Source organism: Calonectris borealis, chromosome 3, assembly GCF_964195595.1.
Source record: "Calonectris borealis chromosome 3, bCalBor7.hap1.2, whole genome shotgun sequence".
NCBI classification, from domain to species: domain Eukaryota; kingdom Metazoa; phylum Chordata; class Aves; order Procellariiformes; family Procellariidae; genus Calonectris; species Calonectris borealis.
In genome coordinates, this window is record NC_134314.1 from 30,992,313 (window position 1) to 31,017,713 (window position 25,401).

At 35.4% G+C, this 25,401-nt stretch overlaps 1 protein-coding gene across 1 annotated transcript in view; it reads right to left on the minus strand.

The window, feature by feature from the left end:
- Positions 1 to 25,401, minus strand: part of EYS (eyes shut homolog) — a 958,850-nt gene that overhangs the window by 798,907 nt on the left and 134,542 nt on the right. The window contains exons 9-10 of the mRNA XM_075145270.1: positions 21,304 to 21,470; positions 11,093 to 11,346 (exon numbers count right to left, since the gene is read on the minus strand). Coding sequence (XP_075001371.1) covers positions 11,093 to 11,346; positions 21,304 to 21,470 — 421 coding nt within the window. The remainder of the gene's footprint in view (positions 1 to 11,092; positions 11,347 to 21,303; positions 21,471 to 25,401) is intronic.

Genomic DNA, 25,401 nt, shown 5'->3' on the forward strand with positions numbered 1-25,401 from the left:
TCTGCATAGACAAGTGGAGAGTAGCACAAACAGAGTTTCCTCTAGAAGTAAATCATCTGGCCACAAGCCATGGGTAAGCTGCAGCATGTGCAAGAAAAACTCCTTGAAACAGATTCTTTTACCTCCCTTGAGTTGTTGTGTACTCCTAATAGATAAAAGGTTAAAAGAAAGCAAATGCAACTCTAAGGGAAATAATGGAATGAGATCATCTTCATTTACTCATGATATCCAAGATTTGTGAAATTCTTACTGCCTTTTTGTGAAGATCCCTCTGTTTCCCTCTTGAATATACGGCAGCAGAGGTATCTTACTGAACGGGATAGTGCCATCACTTTAAGACATGGCTGTAACAGCAATAACTGCAATTCCCTGTGAACTGTTCTTATCCACCTCCTTTGATTTTCTTTTCTTTTTGGGGTAGGAAATTGGGTGTGGCATTCAGCAGGAAAATGAGTCAGCTACATGTAGGCTTCTGACGACAGATCTGTACTTTAAAACTGAGCATTTAGGGTGAAATTCAGTTCCCTAAGTGTCGGTATCTAATACAATGTAGGATATCCTGTATTCAGTCTCAGGAAAAAGGTCCTTAGGGGATGAAATGGACAATAAGCAGAGACAGTTGCAACAGTTTTAAAACAATACCATAAATTGGTCATTCAGGCTGGATATCCTGATGGGATTGTAAGAAATAAGAGAAAAGAACAAAGACATAGAGGGCAGCTGTCAACTGAGGAGTATTTCCAAAAAGGAACAAAAAATAGCATGTACTGGGCAAGGTGAAACCTTTGAGGAATTCAAAAGCAAAATGACCCCTGATCAAAAGGTTAATTCTGTGGCCATGTTTTGACTGAACTATATGAAATGATACACCACCTAGGGAGTCCTGAAAGGATAATGAAATAATGACGGCTAGAGGAATCTGGGACATGAGATGAACATTGGGGTTTTAGCTGTGTTGAGGAGTAGTGACAAAATCTGATTGTGTGTAGAAAAGGTGAGAAAGGAGTCAAAGCCATTCTCACATTCCAAGTCTGACAGGAAGCATAATGATTCTGTCAATATGAGAAAGGATGCAGAAAAAGATTAATTTATTTTACATCTTCATTTGGAAAAAAAAATCTGCTATAATGTATAGCTAAGAAATTCTCACCAGTGGCATCAAAAACTGAATTTCATTTTTCTGATATCATGCCACTAACCCCCATTATTTTAAGACTTCAATGAATACAGTTTTTCTTAATGTATTAATCTACATTGCAGCACTTCATAGATTAAAAGATTTAGTTCCAATTTAGAAAATTAATCCCAAATGTCCAAACTAATGCTGTAAAGTAGGGATATACATGCTATACTTGTTTAACAGAAAACTATCTGATTTCAGGTATTTTGCTTTTATTTACCTATGGCCATGCTAGATGTGTCTGAATTCCATTTTTCATTTAGGAGAACAAGGAAATGGGAAAAAAAATCCCTGCTCTGATAAAAAAGGTGCTGATTTTATACTGGAGGCTGTTATTACAGCTAAATTACTTCAGTTGACAAAGAAACAATTACCTGCCACTCAGTCTCATCTGAGTTATTAAGCACTGAGAATACCTTCCTCATAAGCGATGAAAATATTTGCAAAAACCACTGACTGATTTACAAGTTGTGCTAGCTAACAGTACTTGCAGAATGTTTTAGAAAGATATCAAACTTTCTGAAATATTTCAGTTGAAAATGCTATTAATACATTAAATACAGATAGTTAACTTTTTTTTTCCTGACAAATTTGCAGTATTGTTGACATACACAGCTAAGGCTTTAGTTTCTATGCATCTCTGTTACCATTCCTTCAAGATCACTTCTGTTTCATTCTAATTTTGCTATCTAGCCACTGAAAAATATATTATTTACAGATATGAAAAACTGATATTATTTTTCATCTAAAAGTTAACAGTGCAGTTTTGGTAATTCTGTACATCTCAGAAAAGGCCAGGAGAATAACATTTTTTCCTATGAATCATATTAAAACTTGGAAAAGCCTTCATGTTTTAATGCAGTTTCTGGCAATCAAATGCACATGTAGTGAAAACAAAGGTAATTGCTTTTTGTGTACTGTAGACAATAACTAGCTGTTCTGGTTATGTGTCATAACATGGAGTGCCATTAAACAAGTAGTTGCACCTGACAAAAAGCATGTCCCAAAAATTCGCAAACAGTTGCTAGGGAAATTTAAGAATTCGTGTCCTCAGAGTACAAAGGCAATATACGGACAGTATTTTTTAAATGTTTCAGGGAGAATCAAAGAATCTATGAAGCTACTGTGAGACCATATTTTCTGAGTATTCGAGACATGAAAAAAGCTGGACACGTACAGACAAGCCTTTTTTTTTCAGTATGCAGCTAATCTCAACTATGCATTTGAAATGGATGATGAGAACCTTTTTTGAACATCAGATAAAAATCACTAATCGGCTACAAATTACTTTCAACATCAAAGTATGTTAATATAAATATTTTCTGGGTTTACACTTTTAAGGTTATCGTTAATACAACACATCCAAACATAATTTTAGTATTAAATATTAGTAAAACATAATATTTAATTAGTTATTTAATAAATCATAGCTTAAGGTCTGAATTCCTAAACAATTTACAGGGATCATGTCACTGAATTCTGAAGTACAAAGAGAATGTAAAAACTGATCATGAGCCGATTCTACTTCTATTAACTCCATAGTGTATTTTATCCTGTATAAAATTGCAGTGTTCTTAAAATATATAACAAATAATTACAGCTGCTTAGGAAACTCTGTCACTCTTGCAAATTGCATGGCCTGATGTTTAACAGCAACATTTTCTATGGACACATTGATGATACACGAGAGACAGATTATTCTGCAGAAGCACAAATGTCTTGAGAAGAGTCTAAGGACCTGAGTAGGTGCATGCTAAAAAATTGGCAAAGATATTTAGTCTTCCATCAGTGTTACTGATGTAACTTACTCTTTTTAAAAAAATCATGCTATTTTAGCAAATGGAGACGTTCTGAAGTTCTCAGGTAAATATAACCGGAGATAAAGACAACAAAGAAATATTCCTTTTCATAAATATAATGGATGAAGCCTCGTTGAATTTCCCTTCACATCAAAAGTAAGAGCAACTCTGTAAGATCACTAGATTGAAAGTTTGCACCTTTCAGTGGTTCAAACTTTGCATGTTTTATTTCTGCTTAACTTAAAGAGCTTAACTTCACACTTTATCTGAACTAATTGAACTATTTTTAGATTTTGCAGAATATCCAAAAAACTGAATTTTGTTTTGTTGTCAGAACAAGTTTAACTTCATATCATTCTCAAATATAATATTCAGATATTAGAATAAAACTGGAAAACTGGAATTGATTTGAGAGCTTATTTTCTCAATTTAATACACATTATATGTAAGTATCTCTTATTAATTGCCACCACTACTATGAACGTCTGTCTGAATTACAAAACACATGCAAAAATATCAAAATAGAAAGTTTCATTTACATACTGTTTACAGCAACTTTAGTTTTATAGGCATAATGGAATATAAAGTCTGACAATGCAAAGGCAGACAGAATGACCACAATTAATAAAAGAATGTCTAAGAATATTTTTTTTAACTAAACCTCCTTACTTGAGGAAATATTACTTCAAGACATAAGCTGAATCTTTCTATTCCCAGATCAGATGAAAAGCAAAGGATTTAAAATTCTACTTAATGTAATCTTAATGAAGTACTGCTGAAAAAATCAAGAGGGTTTTTTAAAATTCAACTGCTCTCCAAAACAATAACAATATATCTGAAGTTTGTCTTCACAACACTCCTGCCTTACTGTCCACCATTCTGCAAAATGTATATAAATATAAAGCATTCAAGTCATGTACCTGAGAACAAATGGTGTAATTTTGTTGTTTTCTAAGCAACATAAGTTATTGTGTTAGATAAAAGAGGTATCAGCCTGAGTAACATTTCTGCTTACTTTGCAGAAAATGCAGTTATGAAAAAGCAAAACAGACAGTCCAGGTATGGCCTTAGCGAACTTAACTGACATTTCCCTTTCTCAACCTTGTTGTTCTACACACTTGGTCATTTTATTCTTTTATTCAAGGTTGTTTCTGTGTAAGAAATTGCATTAGCTAAAAATCTAAAACAATTTTATTTTGTATTTATTTACTTCATACAGTGTAAACCCTTCTGTGAACACTTATTCCAGATTGAAATAGATTTATATGATATTGTCTTAAACCTCTTCCCTGGCTTAGCTTCTCTGAAAGAATTTTAACTCAGAGAAAGTCTGTAGCTCTTCAACTGTAAACTGCCAAGAACCCAGCTCATCTCTCTCTGTGGGATTACACTGTACATCTGACAGACAGGCTGCATTGGCACAGGGTGCCAAGGATAATCAGTCTCCCCTAGCGGAAAAAGCCAGGGAGAGCCCCCACGGAGGCTGCACTGCCCAATGCCCTGAGCCACACACCCAGCCCAGCCCTGTTTGGTGCTGGAGATGTGGGAGCAGGCGTGAGCTGTGCTTACAGGATGGCCTTGCCCTATTAAAATAGGAACTGTATGAGTGGAAGTGGAAGCAGGTATTTCAAATGCAGAAAGGGTGTGTGTTCAAACCAACTGAACCCAATTGCCTTCCTGTGTGCAGCAGAAATAATTATTTCATAATTTCAGGTGACCCTACTAAAATAAGCAGATATCAGGGCCTTGAGAACACTAATAGGCCCTAATTGCCCTGAGCAGCCCCACCGGCGACCTTCCCACACACCCTGCCCATTGTCCAATGAGCTCCGTTTCAGATCAGCTCTACTCAGCTTACGCACCCAGATCTGGCCTGAGCGATTCTGTAGATGTGCCTGTTTCCAGTCCTGCCTCCGGTCCTGTTTCAAGAATGGACTTCAGTCTACACTGTAGGTAATTTTTCTCTTTGGATGGACCCCTTGTAGATACATTGTAGCTTTGTCTCTGGTCCTGTCTCCTGCTGCTTCTAACTTGCTTCCATGGATGGACCCTGGACCTCGTCCATTGCTTGTGATGCCTGGGGCTTGTGAGGGACCCTGTTACCAGCCCCTGGCTCTGCCCACCATGTTTAGGTGCTGCAGGACTGTACCTTGCTTAGTGATGGCACTGCCTGCACTTGATTACCCTTGGATCCTGGTTCATGGCTCATCTCATGAAGCAGCCTTGCTCTTGCTGCTCCCTGTTAACAGGGTCAATCTTCATTATGTATTAGGGTGTCCATCAGCTGTTCTAGCTTTACTTGTACAAGGGGTTAAGTATTCCTAAAGTTACTTGTATCAAAAAGGATTGGTTTTCACACAACTTCATGTATTTTCCTTCAAGATTTGTTTTTCTTAATGGCATCAAGGATGTACTGTTCACATCTATCACAGAAGCGTGAAACTATTTAAAAAACATCCAAACAATTTAAAACCAATAAATACCTTACTGAAAGTACAAACACTTAAATACTTCCTCAGACAGACTCCAAATGTTAAGTGGACTTGTCTGGTGTATTTGTGGAATAAAAAAGATGAAAACAAAGCACAGAAATTTAAAGTAATAGAATGATATTAAAAATGCCCACATGCCATTTTCCTTTTTTGGACAAAAAGCAAGAATACTGGAGAGCATCATATATAGAATATATTAATGTCAAACTCAAAAAGCGACTGGAAGGCCTACATTGGTGATGAGCCTTCATACTGTTATTTGCTACTTACGCATGGGTAAAGCAATGATGGATCAGTATCTTGCTATGTGAGATAAGTATATATCCAGAATTAAAAAAAATTTCCAAATCTTAACTATACCATCAATATCATATAGATACAAACCCTCAGGAGAAACCAATGAGGCAATATTGCCTGTCTATGTAGAGTTCTTAGCAGCTGTCTTCACATTTTTGTAGGCATCTAAACAAACGAGTTTTAATGAAGGATGTGTTTGGATAAAGACAGCCTTTTTTCAAATACTTCCAAGAATAGCCTCTTTTAAACCAGAAATGAAGCACAGTGGTATTTGTTTAGAAATACCAGTCATCATGAAAGCTGGAATCATTTGATGCTGAACACTGATGTTTTGAGATAGAGTTAACACAAAGATATGGAAGAAGGGATGGACTGGGAATGACTTTGAAGGTGAACAGAATTATGTTTTGTTTGAAGAACTGAGCCAGGAGAGGGCAATATAGTGGGTCATCACATGATCAAAAGGATGGGATAATTTTGTTGAAAAATTTATATACTCAATTTTTAAAGATCACACTGCACAATTCCAAGTTTGACATAGGCCAAATTCTCTTGTAGGCAGTGGAGAGTACTCCAGACATCTACAAAATGTCTCCATATTAAAGTTTCCATCACAACTACAGTTTACAGTTCAAAAGTGAAGACTGTGGTACATGATGTCACAAAGTATTTCTTTTTACTGTGCAAATACCCAAGCCTTGGATTTTTTATGAACTTGTTTTTTACTAAATCAGATCATGTTGACAAATCCCGTTACAGTGCCTAAGGGATCTGTAGCTAATAGAATGTAAAGCATTTGAGAAATGCTGATAGACATCAGATCGATCAATCATCTAGACAGAGGAGACAACTATGAGTTGTCTATGTAAAATTTTGCTTCTGAAATAAAAACTGATTCTAATGTTATATCAAAGAGTACCCAGGGATTCATTTATTACAGGAGAGAAACCAAGTGGGTGACTGGGAACTCATGGCTTATTTGCAAATCTATGAAACCTAGTACACAAAGTGTGATAGTTCCCCAAAGATGTACAGAGTCCTGAGCAACAATAACTTCTGTGTTACTCTTTAGTTTATTTAGTATTGCCTTTGATATTTCATCTGAAAGTGAATTTACTATTTATGAAGAAAAATGAAGTACATCTGGATATGTAAAAAAGTTGAATTACAGATAAATGACATAACAAATACACACAAAAAGAAATGAGTGTTTTTAGTATTACACTGAGATATTCTTCACTGATTCATAACGTGCAGTTATGACTAAACTTCAAATCTGTTCTGTGCTGGAAAACATCCCAGGATCATAAACCGTCAGAGACTATATGAAAATGGAATTGCTAGGGTAGTGATAACATTTTTATAAGTTTAAACACCTTTTATTAATTGTTTGTGGTTTATACTCTCTGAAAAATCAGAATTCAATATATTCAGTACATGTGATAATGAGTTACACTAAATGAGTAATATTGTAAAATTTATTTTTTCTTTGAATTTGGTTCTATGGGAATGCTATTATATAATACCTTATTAGGCAATAAAAGTAAAAAAAAAGAGTATTTTCCAGCAATATATCATTTATATAAGCAAGGCCTCGTGTTCACAGAGTCACGGAATGGTTGAGGTTGGAAGTGACCTCTGGAGGTCATCTTGTTCAACCCCCCTGCTCAAGCAGGAACACCTAGAGCCAGTTTCCCAGGACCACGTCCAGATGGCTTTTGAATATCTCTACGGATGGAGACTTCACAACCTCCATGGCCAATCTGTGCCAGTGTTCAGTCACCTCACAGTGAAGAAGTATTTCCTGATGTTCAGACAGCACCTCCTCTATTTCAGTTTGCCCATTGCATCTGGTCCTGTCACTGTGCATCACTGAAAAGAGCCCAGCTCCATCTTCTTTGCACCCTCCCTTCACATATTTTTATATATTGATGAGATCCTTCCCTGAGCCTTCTCTTTTCCAGGCTGAACAGTCTCAGCTCCCTCAGCCTTTCCTCATAGGAGAGATGCTCCAGTCCCTTAGTCATCTTAGTGGCTCTTTCACTGGACTCTCTCCAAGTGGAGAAACCCACTTGGTTTCTCTCCTGCTAATAAATTAATCCCTGGGTACTCTTTGATATATCATTAGAATCAGGTTTTTTATTTCAGAAGAAAAATTTTACACAGAGAACTCATAGCTGTCTCCTCTGTCTAGGTGATTGATCAATCTGATGTCTATCAGCATTTTTCAAATGCTTTACATTCTAGTTCTATGCCTCTTTTGTACCGGGGAGCCCAGACCTGGACACAGTACTCCAGGTGTGGCCTCAGTACCAGTGCTGAGTAGAGGGGAAGCATCACTCCCCCTGGCCTGCTGGCAAAACACTCCTAATGCAGCCCAGCCATTTGCCTTCTTTGTCACAAGGGCACCTTGCTGGTTCACGTTCAACCTGATGTTCACCAGGACCCCCAGCTTCTTCTGTGCAAAGCTGCTTTCCAGCTGGTCAGCCCCCAGCATGTGCTGGTGCTTGGAGTTATTCCTCCCCAGGTGCAGGATTTGGCACTTCCCCTTGTTGAACTTCATGAGGTTCATGTCAGCCCATTTCTCCAGCTGGCTGAGGTCCTTCTGGATGGCAGCATGACCCTCTGATGTATCAGCCGCTCCTCCCAGTTTTGTGTCATCAGCAAACTTGCTGAAGGTACTCTCTGCCCCATCAGTCAGATCATTAATGAAGATGCTAAACAGGACTGGACCCACTATTGACCCCTTGGATACACTGCTAGTTACTGGCCTCCAACTTGACTTTGTGCCACTGATATCTCCCTCTGGGCCTGGTTGTTCATCCAGTTTTCAATTCACCTCAGTCTTGCTCATCCAGCCCATAATTCATCAGCTTTTTCATGAGGGTATTGTCTGAAATAGTTCCAAAAGCCTTGCTAATGTTAAGATGGACAATATACACTGCTCTCCCCTCATCTACCAAGCCAGTCATGTAATTGTAGAAATTTATCACTTTGGTCAAGTATGACTAACCGTTGCTGAATCCATGCTGACTACTCCAGATGATTTTCTTGTCATTCACGGTTTCCAGGATTAGCTGCTCCATCACCTTCATAGGGATCGAAGTGAGGCTGACCTGCCTGTAGTTCTCCAGGTCTTCCTTTTTACCCTTCTTGAAGATAGGAGTGACATTTGTTTTCCTCCAGTCTTTGGGCACTTCTCCTAATCACCATGAACAATTAAAGTTTATTGACAGTGACCTCGTAATGACATCTGCCAGCTCACGCAGCATTTGTGGGTGCATCCCATCAGGGCCCATGGACTTATGTATATCCAGTTTGCCTAAGTATTTCCTGACCTGAACCTCTTCCACCAAGGGTATGTCTTCCTTGCTCCAGACTTTCCCTCTGGTCTCCAGGTCATTGGATTTCTGAAGGACAGTCTTACTAGTACAGACTGAGGCAAAGGTGGCATTCAGTACCTCAAACCTTTCCATGTCCAGTGTCATCAAGTCCCCATCTCATTTAGCAATGGGCCCGCATTTTCCCTACTCTTCCCTTGTTGAAGCCCTTCTTGTTGTCTTTCACATTTCTTGTCAGATTCAACTGCATTTGGGCTTTGGCTTTCCTAACCTTATCACTGCATGCTCACATGATGTCTCTGTATTTTCTCCCAGGTTACCTGTCGTTGCTTCCACCCTCTGTATGTTTCCTTTTTTGTGTTTGCGCTTGGCCAGGAGCTCCTCTGTCATCCATGCAGGCCTCCTGGCATTTTTGCCTGACTTCTTGCTCTTTGAGATGAACCACTCTCGAGCTTGGAGGAGGTGATAGGCTTTCTTGGACCCCTCTTCCCTCCAGGGCTTTATCCCATGGGACTCTTCCAAGCAGATCGTATACCCCATTGTATTGTCCCTGCAGTAGATACTGGGGTGGTTGAAGTTCCCCATGAAGACCAGCAAAGTACAAAGTAAGGGTTGAAGTTTCAGCAGCGAAATGGAAATGTATTGCATTAGATTTTGTCCAGGTGAGCCAAGTATTTTTTTCTATTCTCTTGTAGTCAGACATTTAGTTGTGCTATCTTAATGGAATTTAGGCCACCTCAGGGATAATCCTCTGTTTTGTTACATGTTTATTAATAAATGAGCATGAAGAGAAAATATTATCTTTTATTAAATGTGTATTTAAATGACCAAGAAATCATATACTGAAACTGAGCACAACAAATCTGCAAATGTGTATCACATATATAAATGTGTGCATATATGTAAATCAATATAAACATATTTGAAATTAAAAATGTTAGTGCTGAAATGTTAAAAGTAAGTGTAGCTAGCCAGAATTTATAATGAAAAATTGGCACTGAAGTTGTAATTACTTAATAGCTCTTACTATTGGCAGTTACTCAGAAAGATCCAAATACATGTGTTATCTTAGTGGTTTAACCGGGACTTACAAATCTAGTACTACGCACACTCCCTGAATAGGAGCAAGAGCCCTCAGCAACTTGGAAGAATAAGCTGTAAATTAATTATTAGTTAGTACAGATGATACTGTGCATATTATACTATTTATTTTTGTCTTTGTTAGTGGTAGTATACCACAGATTGTCAATAAAGATAGAGAAGCATTCAGAGCATTAATGGTTGTGCTCGATAATAAAAGGCTGGGAATGCAACACTTCAGTATTGCTGAATCCAAAATGATTTTCTGCCTCCCACACATAGTGTGAGTATCAGGGTATTCACACAAAACAGAAAATTAGAACAAAAAGGAATCACGTTATCAGCTTTTGTGGGATTCATGTAACCCAGTGCAGAAATCTACAGCCCATCTCATCCTAGAACAGATGTCTGAGATAGGCAGATGCCCTATCTCTGCTGAGTAGAAGGGTAGTCTGAACAACTCACTCAAATATAGCTGTTTATATTCCATACATGCAGAGAGATGATACTGCTGATCTCATTCCTCCTCATGCTTAGGTTTTCTTGTTCTGTACCAAAACATTTGTTCTTATCAGCCTGTGTATGACTGAATCCATGACACCTAAGACTGCATAACAGTGAAATAAATTAAAATTGTGTTTTGGAACTTGATCAATTTTTTTGCCAACGACATCAAAGGTCTTGCTCAGAATGGTACATTTAGTGCAAGGAAGGTCAGCTGAGGAACAATCTAAGAGTTTCCATGTTAATTCAGTTAAAACTCTTGTAAGTCATACAAACACACAAACATATACATATTTTTATATATATAAAAATTGTTATTAAACAATCATATAAACATCACTTACATAGAACTGGACAATTACATCTGTAGTACAAGGCACTTCAAAAGAGAAAACTTACCTTTGAACCCAGCAGCACAATGACATGAAAAGTGGCCAATTAAATCCATACAGGTAGCTCCATTTTTGCAAGGTGAACTTGAGCATTCATTAACTTCAACTTCACAGAAGGGTCCTTCATATCCAGGCACACAGTTACAGCTGTAATTATGCAAGTGGTCGTGGCAGAAACCATATTCAGAGCACTGGTTTCCAATGCAATTGTCTATATCAAGTTCACAAAGTGTGCCAGTGTAACCAAGGGGGCATATACACCTGTTATTGAAATGAGAGGAGAAAAAAACCACAAACACACCACTCTTGAATGTATAGGTCAATAATGACTAATAATGCTAACAATATTTTCACTTTGAATTACTCACAAACGAACTGCAATTTTTTTCAATCTTCTTTTTTTACCTTTAATTAGTCACTAAGTAACTTTGTTTCACATAGACTGCTTGCAAAAATTAAATCAAACTGCACAATAATCAAAATCTTAGCTATTTGGATGGGACAAACTAGTAGCTATATAGCTTTTAATATCAAGCTTCCAATGAAAATATTCAAATAGAAAACTGTCATATTTTATACCAGTTTATATTATGCATTTTAATTTTATACCAGATATATTATGCATTTTAAGAATTTCTTTTCTGAAAATTATTAGTTGCTTGCTACAGTATCAGTAAGAAAAAAACCAATATTACATCCTGCTTTCTCTGGACATAAAATCAGTATAAAAATGCTTTATCATTAGAAACAAAGGTTGCAATTTCTGTCTGTAACTGAAAAAAATAACAATCTATACCATTTTAAAGAAATTGAGCAGGATTTTTTTTTCCCAGAATGTAGGATGACATATAAATTTTATAAGGCTGGAGATGGCTTTTTCATGCTTCCCTTTCTCCCAATTTTTTTTTGTGTGTGTGAATGAAAACAAAGCTGGATTATCTCATTGCTGATCCACATCTCATAAAATTAGAAAATCCTTTGTACTTGGCAATATTTTCTTTGATTGATCCTCTCCTTATCACGTCCAGAGGTCTCCTCACACGGGAGGAAATAATCTTACAATAATATTACATATTCTTGATCCATAGAGATGTTATCTAGAAGCTGTAAAGAACTAACATATTAAGAAAGCCTTGATCAGAGCTATTTTCCCTCTGATCCATCTGGCAGAAAGGATATTTTTTTCTTTATTTTTAACAGAAGCAAATGTTCATGTGGCTGTTTGCTTCAGTCCTTGCTTATTATTCCTGCATTTTTATGTTAGACTTGTGGAAATTTCCACTTAGATATTTTTATATCCCTATCAAATTTCCAACAGGATAATTGTAGGTCAGTAGGAAAAAGACCCCATGTAAGATTCTGTGTACAGAAAGGATTCTATAAAAGATAGAATGATGGTCGCTATTTTGAATGTCATTTCACAAAAACTTTTTGAAATGTAACTTTTGGACTATGAAAGTTATAACCATACCCACCACTGGTATACTTTGTTCTCTGTTCAGTTAGGCTCTAATTTTACCTGTAATTCTTCTTGGCAAGAGAGAATTTGAAAGGCCAAAGAACATTGTCTACGAACAAACTAGAGATCGAGAAGGGCAGAATACCGTGGGAGCTCCGTCTATCGTAATACTAATGAAATACTTCTGAAGAAAAAGGAAGAGGGAAAAGGGATATGCATAATATAAATAGCTCCTAGTGTTTAATCCAATTTTTTTTTTTTTTTTCTCCCAAGGTAATCTGTGGACATTAGTGCAGCTCTAAGAGTTCAAAGGTAACTTCAGAGCACATAGAAAATTAGGTCATTTTTCCCTTTCATGTTGTGACTAAAAGAAGCCTACAATAAAGAAGGTATCTTTATAAGGAGATATTGTTTGTTATGTGGAACTCTACAAAGGAGTGAGTTTAGAGATGGTTTAGTCATTTTCTTGTAATCAAAAGGCTTTTAGTCTATGAAAAGCCAGGTGCTATTAGAAAATAAAATGGTTAATTCTTTAAACAGCAAAATCACCAAATGATTGAGCCACAATTATTATTTTTTATATGTATATAAACAAGTATCAGCTGCTTTCCTTTCCACTGGCTCCTTGCAGGAAGGCCCAGGCTTCCCAGTCAAACTTTTGTCAACTTTGTGTCTCCTTGATCCCTAGGAAATTTTTTCATAATACCTGAGGCCTGGCTTTGTGCTCCCTTGTGTCTCAAGGTGCATCTGTATAACTGTTTCAGATCAGATGAGGAGAAAACTTTTATGATTAATTTCCTGGCTGTTCCAAACTGCAGTATTTTGTATCACATTGCAGAGCCATATCAGAGCACGTAAAATTGATTTATTTCAGTTGAAACTAAATCAGTAGATGTGCTCCTTGCACACCAACTGCTAAGGGGCTTTTAGTCCATGGACCAAAATAGAGCTTGCTTGAAGTAAACCCTCCATATCTTGTATAATGTGGTTGTGAGTTCTTCAATACCACCATTTCTTCTTTACAGATCCATTGCTACTTCACTGCAGTACCTACTCAAGGAGGTATAGCTACTGTATTCTCTCTTCCAACCTCAGTCACTCCTTAGCAAAAGAGAAATGTTCCCCTCTTCTTGAGAGTTCCATCTGATTGTTTCTCACTTTTTAAAGGAATGAAGCTCACACAAATCATCTCATACAGTTGCTGTACAGCTAAATGTAGATGTTGATTTACATAAAATTTCATTATGCATAAACATGCAAAGCACGTGCACTTTTAATGACCTTTAGCTGCACAGTTTCTGAATCCACCAAGAGTAAAATTTCAGTATGGAAATAACAAACAGTCATACTAATTTTTCTGGTGCAGTTAATCACTTTGTTTCCTTGGTTAACTATTATGTAGTCAAAAAATATTTTTTTTTACAGTAATGATTAATGTGTGCATTGTGACAATGCAATTATTCAATCATTCTTTGAAAATGTGGCTCTTATCATTAATATTGAATAGAATATTTAACTTACAGCTCTCCTTAGCAGGAAAGAGAGGATAAAGAGAAGGAATTTTCTATCATTTCCTTATTATTACTCATTGTATAGCTTATCTTCAGAGACCACAGAAGAACTACAGAGAAACACATGTAATGGAGAATCTTATAGTTTCAGTTTCATGCTTCTGATTCCATACTACAAGCAATGATGTTATGAGTATTGTATTTTTCAGTGCTTCTGTGTCTGAAGAAATCTAAAACAACTAAGAATGGAAAGTAATTTGTTTTTCCTGGTGAAATTATAACTGGATGTCTTTTAATTTAATATGGTTCATCTCCTACAGCAGATAAATTAGACTCTGGTTTTTTTAGATTCTTCATTTCATATTATTACTCAGGAAAAATAAAACAAAATCATGAAGTTTTCTCACCTCAGTGTGAAAAGTTTGCTTGGTGTAGCTATTAAGTATAGGTTACTGCTTTCTTGAATATGCAGAAGCTGTTGTGTTTTTTTTTTCTTCAGTGTAAACATGACTAGAAAATAACTTTAAAACTGGATCTTCATGTCATGTGAAACAAAGTGGCTGACTTACGCAGCTAGTCAAGCCCAAATCTGTGGCAGTGGCTCAAAACAATGTAAAACTAAAAACTAATGGTGCAGAAAGAGGTTTTGTTCTGTTAGTATTTGCCAAACACATACATTAATCTAAACCAGAGTGTTCTAGCCCTCTTAATAACAAGTTAATTTCTTATTGTGTGTTGAGACTAAAACATCTAAGAATCATTCATTTATTGTTTATAATCCAGACTGAGGTTTAGAACCAATAGGATCTAGAAGTTCAATAAATTCCTTATAAATATAATTTATAATAATCTACATCAAATTCTAACAGCATGTTTACAAATAACTTCACTACATAACATCATATATGGAAAATCTACAAAGGAAGCATAAAATATTTAAATGAATAAGTTAGTAAGTCTTTATTTAAAATCTGCACTTTATAATGTGTCTATTTTTTCAATAAAAACGGGCCATTTTTATGCAGTAAAAGTCTAAACTAGTCAGGTCTTTAAGTTTGGTGCATTTTTTGTTAATTTAACTGCATTAACATATAATAGTTACCACTTACATTAATGCATTATATATTCAGCAGTACTATGTACAAAGCAGATACAGATTGCACTGTGCATATTTCCTAAATTTAATGGACAATAGTATAAGTGCAGTTCTGTGGGCTTTGGATATCAGCATCTGACTGCATTTATTTGTAGCTTTAAAGTTTTTATAAGATTCTAAATCATCCAAGATTTTAATAGATGTTATCATTTCATCTCTAAGTCAATCTATGAAATGGATCTTGAACACAGTTTTATTAAACACTGTGTTGGTATAACACTGACATTAGCTGAACTTCAAATATCTTTTCCTTTCTGTCTTAGAAATAATATCAAGACCAATGACCTCTAAGTAATTAAGTCTTTTACACTTGTAGTAGGAAAAATACCATCACCACATTAGATTTTAATGAATATTTTAATGAATTTTTTATTAATTGCATTAATACTTCAGCAGCACTAAAATACTGAACATGATATCAAAAGCTTTGAATCATGGATTGATTTGCAGTTTTCATTTGCTGCAAAGCTGAAATGCTTCTCTACAATAAATTCAAAAAGAATTTGTATACAGATACACATAATACCAGAATTTCTATTTGTGAGTGAATCTCTAGCTCAAGAAACATGCTTTTTGCCCGTATCAGAGGGATGCCCCAGCTGTGTGCTGACACATCAGTGCAGGGTCTCAGCCTTGCCGTGGCCTGAGCTGGGTTTCAATGGTATAATGCCTGCTCCGAGGCCCAGTGACTGCTGCCTTCCCTGCTCCAGCTTCAGCTCTGGGAATGGCCCCTCTGGGGACATCTCCCAGCAAAGACCAGGAGATGCTAATGACACTCCCCAACTACTTTCTTAAGGAAGACTAAAATGTCAACCTTATAAACTGGGGGAACGTTGAAAGGATGAGCATGGCACCAAAGAAAAGGTAAATATGAAGAAGTTTTGTATTAACATTAATGGGAATAACAATCATTTCTTAGCTTCACATATGTCCTCTTTTGTCCATAGCAAGATTTCAAGTGTATCAGATCCCAGGAGGGAAAACCAGTACCTCAATGCTTTTGTTACAAACATGGATTTTAGTAGTGGATACCAAACTCAATAGTTACCCTATTGTGGATTGTTTTGCTCCAACACATATCATCCACATGACTGTACGTTGCTACTCCACTGCCTAAATCTAGTTAACATTGCACAATAATTTGATATGCCTGTGAAATAAATGTTAAATGGAGATGCAGATAAGCCAGGCATAGAATTTAGTCTAAGAAGGAACGTGTTACTCAAATGCAGACGGTTATGACATAGCTGCAATGTGTTCCTAGCAATATGCAGTAGGATTTAACTTTTTATCACCAAAGGTCTAGAACAGCAGGTGTGCAAGTAAGCAAACTAGTTAGTCCAGGCAGGGCAGCTGTCACAATGTCACCACAGACTGCCTGCACTAAAGAGATGTAGTACGACTTGTGCCATTGAGTAAATGACTGTGTACAACAGATGAATCTGTAAAATGACTGAAAAAAAACAAAGACCAGACTGAAGATCTGGTTATGCTGATCTGTACTAGGAGATGACCCAGCTATTTTCTATCTTGAGACAGAAGGCACGTAGAAGCACTGAAGCTTGGCATTAGCAAAGACTTCCCAGTACCTCTCTACTTTGTTTTTTAATAAATGTTTTTGGTTTTTTTCTTTAATTATAGTAGTCCAAGCAGATAAACTGCATTTACTCAGTATTAATTATTTTGTTTTCTAGTTGAAATATGAACTGCACACACATTCATGACTGGACTAAAAGGTTATTTAGTTTCACTTTGGCTTTTTGTAAGTGTCTGTATTCTCTGCAGAAAAGCTGTTGTATAACTTATTACAGAGATATTCCCTGAGAAATTGAGACATTTCTTCACCTACCTTCTGGATTTGTAGCAAAGCGAGGAAAAGTATTTTTCCTTTTTCTCTAATGGAAGAAGCCTATTATTGCTACAGAAAACTGTGTATATCATAGTACTAACTTTATATGGCACTGCCAACTAGGTTGTGCAGTCAAATTGCATATATAGTATAGGATGAATAAACTTGAAAATAGAAAATTATCTATATAAAAATAATTTAATCAAACAGCTTAGTTTATCCAATTGGCAGAAAACAGAAAAAGTCAAGGATGAATAAAGTTATAGAAGCTTTAAATTTTGTGATACTCAAAAGTTATCTAAATTCTGTTTACTTTTCATAATCTTTCTGGCATCATGCAAAGATGTGTTTCATATTCTAAAGCATTTTATTTAACAATATGTCATTGGGTAAGGCTTTACTCTTTCCTAGAGAGATTAATTCAAGATTAAATTATACATACTGAAATTTTTATATTGAATACTGAAAAATGAGTTGGCAATTAAAGCTTTACTGTACTCCAAATCTAACTTCTTAATGGGAAGTCTTCCTGCATAAAAACTCATGAAATGCTGACCTCGGAGCTATATCTATAGACTAAAATACATTTTTAAAACATATTCGTTTATCATAACCTTTTAAACAGTGGTAAATCCTACAATATCCTTCTTCAAATGTCTTAATCTAATAGTTCTCAGTTCTTCTTGCTGGGCTTTCCTGGGGCTCTGGTAAGAGTAGAACTTCATCTGAATAGACTGAACTGAAGAAAGAAGAGAAACAGGACAAGTAATAGAAACTACATCGAATTTTAAATTCTACCTTTTCCCTCTGTTGCTCCCCTTCACTAAATAGACTACAGTAAAATATCTATTAGGACTTATTTCAGTTAGGATCTTGGTTGTCTGAAACGTAACATTGGCAAGGAATAAATTTACAAGGGTGGATTTTAAAACAGGAGGATCAACTCCTTGAAGAGTTCTTTCACTTTAATTATTCATTAAAAAATGTTTCTTATTGGGCCATGTTAAATCAGTTCTCTCTTTTCTACAGAGAACATAAGGAAATGATAGAGGTTCTTTCAAAAGGAAAATTCAAATACTTTTTTATGTAGTAACACTGTCTATTTACTGAGGTAATGAATCTTCTCTGGTTTTTCTCTCAGGTATATGTGACCAAAGGTCAAGAGATTCTTTCGGCGTGTGGATGCAATTGGTCTATTGCATGGTACCTGTCAGATTCATCATATTGACAGCTACACCATCAACCCAGTGGCAGGAGCAGTAATTCTTTGGAGAAGTTGTCACTTTAAATACATGCTGATTAACTTATGTTATGATATCTCAAACAGCACAGACTCAGCTGGAAGTGCAATAATTCATTTGAATTAATAAGAGGTTTTGTGTCAGCGTGATTGAGGCCACTTTAGCTGTAAGAGAAGGCTCACTAAATAAGGAATAAAACTCCTAAGACTTATTATTGTGATTATGTTGCTCTTATTATGTAGCCTTACTGTGCGTTACACTGTATCATAGTTTCAAAGTCCCCCTCCTTCACCCAGAGCAATTCCCCATCCTGAATTTAAAGGAAATTCTCTGCATATGTTAAATATACACATGTGACACTACTGTCTGGAACAGTAATTTCAAAATGAGAGGAGAAACAGAATATGCCATGGTAAGGAGATAGAAAGTTAGAAAAATTACATACAGCTGAGTGCTCATTTCCAATCTGGAAAAACCTGACAGCTTGCAGAACATGAGAGCTTAAAAGAAGGGGATGTTCTTGAAGCTAAGCTGGATACTTTCCATGTTTGCCTGATTTTAGCATTACTATAACAAGCCACCACTGGAATAATGCATTATGACCAAAGTTTAATAATTAGTTCAGAAGTTAAGATTTCTTAACTAGGAGAAGAGTCTAGAGTTTTACACTAATTTTCCATAAATAAAAACCAAATACGTAACATTTTGACTTACTTAATAAGGGGAGGAGATAGAGGTAAGTGATGTTTTGAATGGCTATAATAACTTTAAAAATGGATCTCAGTAGGGTTGTTAATGGCACTTATATATCTAATTCTCCATACACTCTGCTGACAGTTTTCTTATGTCTTCCTGAAACTACTTTGCATCAAATACAGCTCTTGATAACTGCCTTATCAAAAATGATACCCATTTTAGGATAGAAATGCAAATTGCAAGAGTCTCTTGAAAAAGTTGGGTGGCTGCAGTAGTTACATTCAGCATTTCCTCTTCCATTCTTCCGGTTTTACTGGTGTATTGGAAAGGGGAAATGGCAATTGTTTCACTTGCTGACAGTAAATAACTCTTGGGAAATAGCATTATTTTTAAGGAAGGGTGTCCTGGTTTCGGCTGGGATAGAGTTAAATTTCCTCCTAGTGCTGTGGTTTGGATTTAGCATGAGAAGAATGTTGATAACACACTGATGTTTTCAGTTATTGCTAAGTACCTTGTCAAGGACAACTATCCTCTGCTACCAAGCTAGACTGGGAGGGAGCACAGCCAGGACAGCTAGCCCAGCTGGCCAATGGGGTATTCCACACCATGTGACGTCATGCTCAGTATATGGGAGGCGTGTTCCAGGAAGTAGCGATCGCTACTTGGTTATTGGTCAGCGCAGGTGGTGAGCAATTGCATTGTGCATCAGTCATTTTGTATATTCTATCATTATTATTATTATTATTTTCCCTTTTCTGTTCTATTAAACTGCCTTTATCTGAACCCATGAGTTTTTCTCACTCTTACCCTTCTGATTCTCTCCCTGTCCCACTGAGCGAGCGGCTGCGTGGTATTTGGCTGCCTGCCAGGCTAAACCACGACAAAGTAATAGTTCAGTTCTCTTAAAAAATGTTTCACTGTCATTGAGAAACAACAATCCTCTATTGACAGAGCAGGTATTATACAGTAAACACTCTACACGTTGTCTTTGCAAAATAACCAATTGTGTTTCTGTGGGGTCAGCTTCTCTGATAACAAAACTGTCTGCTAACACAACTAGCATTGGGATCTTAATGATACGTTACCTTGTTCCTTAAATAAACAGAGTGATATATCAACTTAATTTGTCTTTCAAAGACTGAAAAAGTAAGAATTAAGTGTTTTCTGTCAGTAGTCTGAGTCTGAATTAACGAGCTAAATTCAAAAGGTCTTGTTTTACCAGAAGTCTTCAGATCTACTCATTTATCAGTAAATACTAGTGGATTTTGTAAGGTGAACATGGCTTTGTTCTTCTATAAGAATTCTTTTCCTGATACAGACAGAAAAACCACAGATTTATCAGTCAAATAAAATGTCAAAATATGGTCCAATAATTTGATACGAGAGTTGATTGCAAGCTGGCAAAAGGGAATAATGTATACTTTGTAAGGACTCTGTGGCAAATATTCCTTTTAACTTTGGTATATTGAGAATCATATACTTATCTGTATTTGTGTGCTTACGTGGGGATTTCAGTTATTATTACAGAAGATCCTATAAAAACAGAGGTGGAATGGAAGAAATTTTAAATTACTTCTATTTTAATTTTGTCCACTATTGCAACCTTTTCTAAATAGAAATATTAAAGCATATTAATTACAGTGCTTCTAAGTACAGGACACAGCTTAAAATTAAAGCCTTTCAAAATACATTCACAGACATGGAGAGATTTTAGTTATTCTGTCTTTTGTAAAGGAAAAATAAATAATTCAAGTGTGATAAGAACAGCTGAACTCTGCTTATTGAAGAAATCCTTTTCCATTTATTTTTTCCCCATACTTTTATAGACTCTCATTTTCAAATATCTATAGCACGTTACAGCTTACTAAGGAAAACACATACTTGACAGTTCTGTCAATACCTAAAAAAAAAAAAAGCCATAAATAATTCAGCATTTCACCTATTCACCTGAAAATTATAATTCAAGTTTTAATAAGAAAAGTCACTGCATGTCACACTCCAGGCTCATAAAGTGTTTACCTTTTACTAAAATAGATTATTTGTTTATCTGAGATTTTGCATATTTGGTTTACTTCTTTGTCCAGCAAAGAGGAATATTTGTGAGGCCTTCCTGTGCAATACTTCAAACTACACAGTCTCATTGAATGCACATGCTTATTGCAAGTTAGTATCCATGGCATTTTATCATCTGAGAAAAATACTACTGCAATAGCAGCTCCCTTTGTAATCCTTCTTGAAAGGAAAAATATCTTCATATGGCATAAACTTCTTTATGAAGGCTTGTACAGAAAGCATGATGTTAGTACCTGTATTTATTAATTCCATCTTCACATGTGGCTCCATGTTGGCACTGGTTTACCTCACAGTCATTAATATTCTCCAGGCATGTTTGTCCTGTCCATCCAAGAGCACAGACACAGTGAGATCTCTGGTTTTCTCCATCGTAGAAGCAGCTACCTCCATTTGCACATACCTGAAGATGAGAAATACAAATACATAAAGAGTTTTTCCTCTGAGTGTTGGGTTTTTTTCCCCAAAGTCTTTAATTGAATAAGCTGTTGCTAATAAATATGGTTATTTAATGTTTTAATGTTGTAATATTACAAAAGACAGGTCTCCAAAACCCTAAAATACTGAATGTCATTAAATCAATATATCAATTCATTGTGTAGCTAGAAAAAGGCATTTATGATTCAATTTAACAGTGCCATTTTCATAACTGACCTTAAAATGTGCTTGTTTTAGGAGGGATGACAGTGAACTAGTCTGTTATTTTTCCATTGAAATAGTAGAATAACTGTTCTTGTGCTTAAAATCTACATATAAATTAATTGAATTTGTGGTTATCAGGAAAAAAAGACAGAATATTTTTTAAATTTTAATCATAATTCTGACTCACAACCTATCCTTGAATCTTTTTTATTTCAATATATATACATTATATTTATGCTCTGGGAAGACCAGAACCTTCTTTCTTTTCAACCTGCAGATACTGAAAAATTAATAAACCTAGACTGGAACAGCATTTTTTCTTTTAGCTTTTATATGCTAATATTACTTACTAAAATAATATTTCCTGTATTCTTCAAAAATTACAGGAAGTTCTAGGTCAGAATGAATGCTCCTTTCTTCATTTTACTTTTAGGGTACCATTTCATTTCCATGAAAACTTTGCCAGTGTAAAAACGGATAACTACATTTTCGTTTCAAAGCAATTAAGACCTCTTCTTCTAATCAATTGGTTTCTAAAGAAAATGATGTCTGGAAGATGAGCTAACGCACTAGTACTTCAGTTTGATTGAGTCTGAATCTCTTTATAATGTCATTAAGATTTGTAATAATAACAGTTCTTGGCAGAAATCCTCTAATATTCATTTGTCTTTGATTAAGTTTTAAATTGACAAAATTAAGAGATTTTTGCTATGATCTCAGTACTGAATTTTAGTCTTATCTTGGGATCCTTTTTCAATAGGACAACTTCTTGAAGAAAAGCACTGCTCAACATAAATGCAAAGAAAACTCCCATGTGTATAATTTTGGAAATATTGTCTTTTTTGATTTTTATCTGTCTTCTTACTTTTTTACTTAAATGTTTCTGCAGGATTTTGTCCTGAGGCTTACTGTTTTCTCAAAGCTCAAATAGGTCAAATAAGCTTACACTCAAGAAAACCATCTAGAAAAAAAACTTTGACAATTAAGACAAAAGTTATATTTCAATATTGCCACAATATTATATTTATTATATTCTTATGTTGTTTTGATACTTTATACTGTGAAGAAAGGTGTTACCCTTTAAAATGTTAGTGCAATCTAAAGTTGCTTTAAATTAAAATTAAAGCTATGGAAGATATTTTTAGCATCAAATCTAGTTAGCAGTTTTCTCTATCAGATAGATTTTTATCTCTGCTGTAAAATTAATTCCCTCTCAGTTTAAATATTGAAAACTCTGAGTTAGAATGATTAAGGATTTTATAAGAAATTAAGGCTAAATACATTTATTAATCTATTACTAAAGTCAAACTAAATAGCACAACATTGTAGTTTTCTAAACTTCAATCCTGCATCGTGGTTTTCTAAAGTTACTACAAAGATTTTCTTGTTAGTCTTTTTTTATGCAAGAACTACTTTAAAATGAAAATAAATAGACAAACAGACTTTTGGAAAGAGCAGCATCCTCCCATCAATCAGCTTTTTCTTTTTCCCAAAGTAAATCTTTCTCATAGTTAGGATTAAACACAAATCTTATGATTTAACAGACCATAAACAACGGCTTTTCTGGTCAGTCTGATCATCACATTTCTGTCTATGGCAAGTTCTTTAAAACAAATCTGCCTTATTATGTTGTCTTGATAAAAAAGTAAGAATCACTTCCTTCTAATATCATCCAGGAAATTTATTACAGCAATGTTATTACATTACTTTTCCTGGAATTCTCTGCAGTTTGAACGAAACTGTACTTTTTATATATATACTTGTATATACACACACACACATACTTCCCCCCCCCCGCCCCGCATATAATTTTACTGCATTATTACTGTAAAATCAATTGTACCTGGATATTCAAAATTTTCCAAAAGTATAATTTTAGTTAATCTGCCCTATGTTTTTTCCTGGACTAGTGGTATATTAAGCAAGTAGATAAATTTTTTTTCTTAAAACAAATAAAGAAACAAAAAATCCCTTCTCAAAACAAAAATATCAGAATTTCAAGAAATATTTGCTGAAAAGTCCAGAAGGAATTATGACAATAAAAAGTGGAAAAGTATGATTAATATGAAAGAAGCACTCTGCTTAATTTAACTGCTTGTAGATTTAACTTTTACCTACATTGTAGATGTTATTGAATTATTCCTTGTGGAGCAAATGCTTAAAAACTTTACATTGCCTATAAGCAGAACCTGATGCCTTGGTCTCCAGAATATGAGTTAGTTCTCCTAATTTGTGCAGACTCAGTTCCACTATGTTTCCCTTTATTCAATTTTGTTATTCTGGCTCCTGACAATTAAGCATTATTTTTCCATTCCGTAAGTGTAGTAAGTATTGTTAAAACAGTTTCTAAGAAGAAAACTTGTAGAGAACTATATAGAAAATATATTTCTACAGATGGCTATATTGCTCAGCATCTAAAACCCTGCCTGCAGTGCCTACTAGCACTAGTAATTGAAGAGTCATTGGATTTCTTATTTTGGAGATTAATTTCACACAACAATCATGAAGTTCACAGATGTCACTTGTCCTTTGCAAATGTACACACTAAATTCCATCCTACTTTTCTCCAAGGTGGTGTCAGATTCAGTTTTATCATGTGTAATCTATTCCACCATTCAGAAAGAAAATACTGAGTGGAACTGGGTGTAAGTCAGGCCCTTGCAATTTCCCTTGGACATTTGTCCAGGAAACTACTGCTAGAATAATTATCTTATCTGCTTTACATCAATCTGGAGCAGGTGCATTGTTTCACTAGCTTGCTTATGAGATTACTGCATGAGAAGCTGATCTATTTCACTTTTGTAAAAGCTTTTCACTTTTGCTACTTCTATTCTTGTTATAGAAAGAAAATAAATTGTCTTGAAATTATTCACTTCTGGCAATTTTTGGCAAGCTACCCCTCCCTTTGCCTTTTTTTTTTTTTTTACTTTTTTATAAATAACACTTTTCCCAGAAACTTTAAATGGATTGATTATCATTAGTTTCCTTTAGATAAATAAAAAAGGCTTTATTTCTGGATATATGAATGTATATAATCATATAAGATATAAAATAATATCTGTCTTTTCCTACTTTTCCTGTCTTCACTATCCTGTGCAGGTTCTCAAAGATAAACACCCAGTGATTCAAAGACAGCCCCCTCCAAATTTTTTTGTGAAATTCTCCACACCAATCTTCTGTTAAAGCATCTAAGTATTTTCTTTCGTGTTTGAATGTTGAAAAGCTTACCTTAAACCCAGAAGGCTTGACTTGAAAATACAACCAAGATTTGAGGCCTACAAGCCTCTCTTTATGCATAAATTCATTAAACATATTGACAAAAATAGACACAAGCAAATTGTTTTCATGAAGGCATTTTAAAATCTGTTTAAATCAAACTACCAGTGCAGTATTTGCAATATCAGAACTGCAAAGTCAACCTCTAATTTGAAAGTCAAGCATCACATCATGTCTCATGCGCCACAAGCAACAGAGATTTGCTGAAGAGAGAGTTATTTGCAGGTATAACTTCGAGGTTAACCAGAAAAGCCTTATTGAAAATTTTCTGGCTTTCCTCCTAATATATCAAGCTCAAAGAAAACAAAATGAGCATCCATACTTTATTTATATCACTCTTCCATGGTTTATGTGATTGCCTTAGTTTTACAGATGAGGAAAGTGTATAAACTTGCGCACATAAGGACCAGGACAAG